Here is an 8,558-nt window from a genome sequence, read left to right as displayed (position 1 = left end):
ACAAAATATCATAATTAAATAATTCTCTAATTATAATTACGGCCTCTAACCGTCTAATGTATTATAAACCTTGAGGTTTGTCGAACAATAAGCCTAGGAAGATTTTTTTAAGTAGTAGACAGTGATCTCGAAAAGATTTCTTGATAAAGTGTTATTGCATTCTACCCTCATTCGTTGCAACGTTTGTTTATTACAATTCATCTGAAGGTTCCAACTGTTACATTTGATTAAAATTATTTAAAAAAACATTAAAAAAGCGGCAATGGATAAGTATTATAAAAACTTCATATTATGCGGTGAAGCCAATTTCTATTGTATTTTGTGTCAAGAAGGTTTTGAAATTAAAACACATGTGGAAAAGCATCTGCGGTGGGAGAAACATAGGAATAACATTAAAAAGCAGGAATATGCTCATAAATTTAAAAAGGATCGTATTTATAAGGTAAAAAACCATTTTATAATTAAACAAGTTATTTTGCATTCCCCTTTTGCTCGTCGTAGATATGGAACTGCAGATAAATCTATGTTTTGAATTCCATACATTCCCCATGATGAAGTATTGAATCAGTTGTCGAAGTCGTTATTATACTTTAACTAAAATTGTGTTTTCTTTTCTTAGATTGCTGATGAATATTTCTATTGTGAAATTTGTAATTTAGTATTCCAAAATGCAGTGGTTCACATAAAAGGAAGTAATCATCAAGAATTAAAAAATTCTGATAGCAATATACAAAGGACGTTGAATGTACATCGTGATGAAGATGGATCTATAAGAATACAAAATAGACTTATCACTAAACAACAATGGCACGGCATTGTAGATGGTATGTGTTTCACATGTGATAAACCAGTTGAAAAAATCTTGACTCATATGAAGTTGTTTAGTCATATGATGAGGCTGATACAAAGCAGAACAATGGTTAAGGATAAACAGCTCTATAGACAGGTATGATATTCATATATTTAACTCTTATATAATATAATTTTTCTTTTACTAATATATTGGTCATTTCTCCTATAGGTGAGCGAAAATAACTATTATTGCTTTACATGTTTTAAAGTATTGGATAGCAAATCTTTGGAAACACATTGGTCTGATGATCACAATAGAAATAAAAATGATAGCAATAAACAAAAGATATCTCAAGAAAATATTAAAAAGATGTCCAACACAAGTGTGGATACAAATAATAATGTAGATACAATTGAGATGAAAATATTAAAAAAAATACAAAAGAAATATTTTAGTTTCGAAATTGAAAATAAAGCTACATGTTTAAAATGTCAGGAAAATGTGGATGTAACATATAATGCATTATCGGAACATAAGAAGCTTCACCAGTCATTAGATGACATAGTAGAGGAAGACTTAGTCTGGCTTCGACAAGATAAGGGCAAGGCAAGGGCAGAGTTAGCTAAATATGGAAGGGACAATTTTATAAGATTAAATGAGGGTGGCAGCAAGGGTTATTGCTCACTATGTAACATATGGCTGTCTGCACATATTAACATTGCAAAACAACATGTGGAAGGAGCTTGTCACAGAGGACATTTGGAACTTAAAGGCTTAATTAAAGATCAAAAGCATGACAAACCTATAGTGAAAAGCGTTCCATACAAGTCATTTTTAGATGCTATGTTTGGTCCATTTGAAATTGATGGATTAAGTTTCGTTGTTATTAATAATGGCATATGCATTGACACTTTAAGCTACATGCTAATCTGTGTCATAGATAATTTTAAAAATAAAACAAAATGCTTTGGTTGTGATATGATACTTGATGCTTACGATTTGAAAGAACATGCAAAAAAAAATGAACATAAAGAAATTTTGTCAGGATGCAAAGTTTTACCTATCATTGTAAAGGATGATGATGATGAATTTGTGCGACAGGTATATTTGATAAATTTCATGTTGTTTATATTTATGATGTAATTATCTCTATATATAATATGACAACGAAAAAGTTAAATTAGCTTATGTTAGTGAATTTGAAGAGTGAAAGGCAGACTAAAAACTTTCATACTAACCTAAATATAAGTTGTTTAATAAAATTTAATAAATTCCAGATACACCCAGGACTATATCATTGTGGTTATTGTAATAAGACTTTTCCATATTGGGAGAATTTAATGAAACACTTGAAGAGTCAACCACATGCAGTCCAACGTCAAAAATCAAAACTTATAAGTTGCATATGTGCTAAATTGTATCTGGATCCGTTATGCTCTTTGACAGACATTAAAGAATACCAATTATTAAGAGAATATTTTGGTTGATTACATTTTTATTATGAAACTTACTTATTATAATGAAGTAGTTTGTAAGTTGTTGTTACCTAATATATTATGAATAAAGAAGTTTAAAATTACTTAACATTTTTCTTGCCAAATTATTGTTGTTTGAAATAAAACATTAGACAGGAATAGATTAATCTAATAATTTTATTTTGCAAAATAAATATCGTCCCATTGGGGGAAATGTGATAATAATAATATCAAATCAGTTTGAGATTGCTCATGTAAGGTTTTTAAATATGTGATGGTCAATTGAATATAATTTTCTCTTAGAGATGGTGGTAATTCATCTAAGTTAATATCTAAAAGTGTTACTAAGTGGGTGAGATGTGTTGGATACAGGATAGAAAAAGTTAGTTCTGTGCATGCTGACTTTACTTTTTGTACAAAAATAAAAATTAAATTTTGTATTTTATGGTGAAAATTATTCATAAGAAATAAAGTATTAAGTATGCATGTACAGATTTGGAAGCAGTCCATTGAAACTGAGCATGTATTAATTAAAGTTTTATAAGTATCAATAGCTAATAGTTCTTCAATTTCTTTGTTATCATCATGAAGTATATTGTATGAAATATCAAGTAGTAATTTTTCTATTTCAGTCTTAATTTTTATAGATGCATCATCACAAACATCTCTGCAATTATTGGGCGAGTCTGAGTTCCAGATTTCTTTTATAAGTTTTAAGCATCTTTTGTCATCTTGATTCCAGTGAATAATGTCCTTTGCTATGTTGTCTTTTAAAGTCACTTTTTCATCTAAATTTAATAAGGCCTGTGTTACTTCAGGATTCATAGTTGTTTGAAAAGAAGAATTTATTGATATTTCTTTAGATTTTCGAATAAGAAAAGCGTCTAGCCTTTTATCAATTGCGTCATTATTATTTGGATTATTCATACTTTCAATTTGTTTTTCATAATAACTAACTACGAGCTCAGTTAGGGATTCATCAACTTTAATATGTTCGTCTGGTTCAATTTTACACATTTTACGAATATTTTCTAAGACCGCGAGTCGTAAATTCTTATGAGAGTTATCTTTTGAAATGTTTAGAATTTTCAAAAAGCTCTTCGACAATGCTCTTGTTACTTTCTTGTCTAAAAGTGGGTTGGAATACGTTAATTCTGGACTGGTTTCATTATTTGATTCAATCAATCTTTTTATTAATTCGACATTCATTATTGTCGTTATTATTATTTTTAGATTTAAACTTAATTTAATTTGTTTACTATAGTAATAGCTGTCAGCACTCGGCAGTCTGACAGTTGCCAGACGGCTCTAAAGATTGTATTATTGTCTATTTTATAATTGTCTCGATTGAAATTTACATTTTATAATATGGTCTTAATTAATGTATTTTTGATATATTAGATATTGACCTAACGTAAATTTTATTCTGAAAGGCTTAAAAAATAGTGTTAGAAGTTAGTTCCATCTAGCGTCGAATAGCATGTATTACAGATATATATGTATATGGTAGACGGTAGATGGCAATCTAGGCTAATGTTAAGGTATTACAAATTGTTTACATCAAAAGTAAAAAATAATTTTAAACCCAAAAAATATAAATTGCAAATTAACGCTGTTAATTTGTTTGTTGTATAATGAAAATCTGGGTATTTAAAAACTATTCTTTGGTATCTAAGATATTACATATAAATAATAAATTTGTAAAATATTTTAGTAATTTTTATTTTTTATATTTTAATTTTTTATTTTATTATTTTTAGTTTTAGTAATTTAGTTTTGCTTCCAGTCGTAACTAAATGGTTCGTTAGGAAGTTCAATTACATTGTTCTATTTAAATTTTACAATAAAACCGAAAAAAAATGATCATTTATTTCGAACATAACGGTAAGGATTAAGTAATCTGATCCATACAAAATTATGCTTTATTTTTAGTATTCCGATATTTTATATATTAATTGGAGCTAATCCGTATTTCTTGTTTGCTACAAGAAATACGGATTTATATAACGGGAGGCTGTTATTTATAATAGTAATTTATTACTAGGGCTTGCAAGTTAGCCTTCAGATTAGTTCCTTCCATGCATGACAACAACTAAGGCCTCCTCTCCCTTTGAGGAGAAGGAACATATTCCACCTCGCTGTTCCAATGCGGGTTGGTGGAATACACGTGTTGCAGAATTTCTATGAAATTAGACACATGCAGGTTTCCTCACGATGTTTTCCTTCACCAAGCACGAGATGAATTATAAACACAAATTAAGCACATATATATATATATAGTGGTGCTCGCTTGGTTTTGAACCCGCAATCATCGGTTATGATGAACGCGTTCTAACCACTGGGCCATCTCAGCTTGTAGATATGTAAATAGGAAGGGGTTTATTTATTTATTTATTTATTTGTTTGTTTATTTATTTATTTATTTATTTATGAGTCCCCAACAAAGGATACACACTAATTACACATTCAAAATAAAACGGTATAAAGGTTACACAAGTTATGTGCTCCTTCAATTATAGGAGACCACAGCATGCACAGGAAAAAAATATTTTAAACATAAAGAAAATAAAAGTGAAAAAGTAATAAATGGAATTTATTTGTCTTAACTTAATTTTATATGTTAGGTTATTATTGTAATTAAGAACTTAAATAGTTTAGTAAATAAAATCGTGGTTTGTTTCGAGTTGAATTCAACCATCTAATATATCATAACGACCTAGAGTTATGTTTTATTTTCATTGAATAATAAAATAACGTGCACTTTGCCACTAATGTTTATTAGCTTTCCCAAACATTATAAATCACGAATAGGCCATAAAACATTTCATAAACGCCTACTAATGTTACAAATTCTATTAATATTTATCGAGACTTTCTAGAATCGTGTTTGTATATAATTTTAATAGTCTGTTTTATTGGAGCACTGATAAAGCAACGCATTAAAATAATTAATATAAATTTGCAGTGTTACAGTGTCGAGGTAAGTATCGTTACATCTTAATTCGTACGGTAATTTTTGAATCGTGTTTCGAAAGCTGCATTTGTGGGGCCTTTTAATAAATTACTTTCGGGACCTCACATAGAGACCTCTAAATACGTGGGCAACTCCGCGTAGAGCCCCGCCCGAGTACGAGAGGGATGACAGACCATCTCTCTCATACGTAAGACCAGTACAAAATAGTAACAGTATTTAACAATGTATATGGATTGCAAGCTTACAGCTTTGTATGTAAATGTTTGTTTGGTCGAGAGTGGTTTTTGTTGTTATTTTAAACAAATAATCATTTTATGTATTTAATGTTGTCGGTAAATATAAGACGTGTTATTGTTAGTTTAAGACTTTTTTAACTGTAGGTATTTAAATAAATTGTAAATATGATATACAAGTACGTTATATCCTCTAGCATATTTCGTAATTCAAAAAAAAAAAATTTTTTAACTAGCAACATTTTTAAGCAACTCCTAATCTTTATCCTTAAATATAACATTGTATATTTTGATTTAAAATTATTTTAGATATCTAATAAGATATCATATGGGTAAATACTTTTTGATGACGAGTTAAAAAAATGTGACCAGCACCTGCTACTTAACAAACAGCCGTTTGAAATAAAATGAAATCCTTATCAACGCCACTCAACGGACAAACTAACAATAGTATGTTACAAGATCGAACACTTTACTATGTAGATACCTATCTATACTTTAGCAGAATGTTTTTTTCTTCATAGCAGCTTTTGAATTTTAGAGCACTGATGTAATAATTCTGGAAAAAACAAAAAAAAAATTTAAAAAAAAGTAAACCTACATTGTAAAAGGTATGTCTTAAGTCTAATGGTAGTAGTTAGTGTTTAGGTAAGGTACCTATTATATTATTTTACTTAGGTAACTGTCTATTAACAAACACACATTGTATAAGGTATCTGTGATTACAGATAGCGGACTTGCTTAAATTATTATTATATGTATAATGTTAATTTTATACAGGTAACGTAAAAATGGATGCACCTTAACCACTTCTAAGCTAAATCATGATTCATTCGAAGATAATGTTATGATCTGACTCCATAACGCTACTAAAGTGTAACTTGCTGGATGCACGTGTGGCAGATTTTATTCAGTAGAAATCTGTATGTCACTAACGTACAGATTTCTTCAGGCCTTATACGCTGAATTATAATAAAAATATAAACATTATAATAAGTATTATAATAAGTACGTGAAGATACTTTAATGGATTTGAATTTGCAATTACCGACTAAGATTCACTTATCAGGCTTCACAAACTAGGCTGCTCCATTATTAAGTAATCGTTGCATTATACATGTTTCAAAATGACAGTGTATGTAATATAGGGATACTAGCAATCCCTGCGACTACGTGCGTGTTTGATCTTAACAAAAAAAAATTGTTGTAGCTTATGTTACTCCTTATTACAAAGGGACTTTCCTTCAAAATCGGTCCAGTCGTTCCAAAGATTATCCGGAGCAAACAGACAGACAAACAAAAAACGTGTAAAAATACGTTATTATGGTATATGTACCGTGTGTACGTACATATGCTTTTGGTTTATATTCTTGTTGTAAGATATGACACGGGAGTATTTATCATATCTTACTCTTTTCTCTTTGTCTCTTTTGTTTGAAAAATATGTTATTATTAAGTATATATCACTTTTTTATTTTCACTGGGAATACTTATAAGTCTGATCATTTACCCTGTCCATTTCCATCGTCCACTTTTTACTGACCAGACCAGCATAAAATAATATTAAATAAAATCAACATATACTACTCGACTATTTTTGCTATAATTGCAATGATTAACTAGTTTTGGACTTAATTAGTGCCATTTCAGTTATGTCAGACTTTAATACGAGCTGTCATTAGTGAGAGCGTATTACAAAACGTCGTGTCTGATGGCATTTAAAGAGCACCTTGTCAGAAGTCAACCCTGATTACAGTAGCAATGTTAAGCCAAGTTACCGCGTAGAACGGGTAACAACAGTTAAATGTGTAAAGTAAAGTAACAGCCTGTACATTTCCCACTGCTGAGATAAGGCCTCCTCTTGTATTAGAGGGTTCTGCGATCAGTATTAAAAACCACTACCTAATTTTTAATGAATGTTCGTACTCTATGTACATAATATACAGTTGCACACAAATAAACCCTACGATACGAATAAAACACACAATTTATTTTTACTATTAACTTACAAATCCAAAAAAATAGTACTTAAATATTTTACAGATTTCTTTTTGTTTACTTTTTCGTGACTTTATCTTAATAATAACTATTTGTAGCCCTAAGGTTTCACTTCCGTTTTAGGGGGTTGGTTGTCAGGCAATAAAAGTGGCGTATATCCTTTCTAAGGATAGGCTCTTTTATAAGAACCGAGATGGCCCAGTGGTAAGAACGCGTGCATCTTAACCGATTATTGCGGGATCAAACCATTCCACCGACCCGCATTGGAACAGGGTGGTGGAATATGTTCCAAACCCTCTCCTTAATGGAAGAGGAGGCCTTATCTCAGCAGTGGGAAATGTACAGGCTGTTACTTTACTTTACTTTACTTTCATATCCTTTCTTTCTTGAGTTCAAGTATTTTTCACACCAAATCATATTCGATTTGGTTGTGAAAGAGCGACAGACAGACAAAGTTACTTTAACATTTATAATATAGTATATAGTATAGAAATATAGATATGGATTATTCACAACAAGAACTCATAATTATATTCATGTAAGTAATTTATATTCGTTAAAAGAAAATAAATACGAGTACACTTTTAGCAGGTCGCTACTCGTCAATAAGTGGATAGATTGTTATCTATAATGTAAGAAGAAATTAAAAGTTGAGATTTCTCAGGACTAGACAGACTCAAGTTTACTTTTGTCGACGTCGACGTCGAAATTGTGATATTAGTCAAAATACAAGTGATCCGATTTTTCTTTAATTAGACTGCTTTTTTGGATTAGCCAATCAAAACTAATAATAGCCAAATGATAGATGTTGGGTAATAAGAAATATTTACAATTTCTTACATCACCAGTGGGCCAATCTTGTGAACCAAAGTGTTATGTGTTGTTTGACGGTTGAATATGTGTCGGCCCTCTTATTACTGAGTCTTTGCGTAAACGCAAACTGAAACTGATACTAAAATAAAATGTCTTTTAAAACGAACATAATTTACTAACAATTATCATAAATATAAAATCAGATAGGTAAATAAGTTAATTTAATACTTTAGTTCATATTTCAAATAGCACTAACATTATTTCAAAGATGT

General features: G+C 29.9%; 1 protein-coding gene across 1 annotated transcript; it reads left to right on the top strand.

The window, feature by feature from the left end:
• The first annotated feature begins 30 nt into the window (after nt 1-30).
• On the top strand, nt 31-2,367 carry LOC124539908. Its single transcript, XM_047117280.1, has 4 exons — nt 31-442; nt 620-946; nt 1,022-1,894; nt 2,071-2,367. Exons 1-4 carry the CDS (start codon nt 263-265, stop codon nt 2,278-2,280), a joined length of 1,590 nt encoding a protein of 529 aa, XP_046973236.1. The 5' UTR covers nt 31-262; the 3' UTR covers nt 2,281-2,367.
• Nucleotides 2,368-8,558: the final 6,191 nt, after the last annotated feature.

Source organism: Vanessa cardui, chromosome 23 (genome assembly GCF_905220365.1).
Source record: "Vanessa cardui chromosome 23, ilVanCard2.1, whole genome shotgun sequence".
Taxonomy (NCBI): domain Eukaryota; kingdom Metazoa; phylum Arthropoda; class Insecta; order Lepidoptera; family Nymphalidae; genus Vanessa; species Vanessa cardui.
Note: the sequence above shows the minus strand (reverse complement) of the source record. Positions and strands in the feature narration are given on the sequence as shown.

Coding starts and splice junctions, on each gene's coding strand:
- LOC124539908 (XM_047117280.1), top strand. CDS start 263: ATGGATAAGTATTATAAAAACTTCATATTATGCGGTGAAGCCAATTTC. Junction 443..619: donor AAAAGGATCGTATTTATAAG/GTAAAAAACCAT, acceptor TTCTTTTCTTAG/ATTGCTGATGAATATTTCTA. Junction 1,895..2,070: donor ATGATGAATTTGTGCGACAG/GTATATTTGATA, acceptor AATAAATTCCAG/ATACACCCAGGACTATATCA.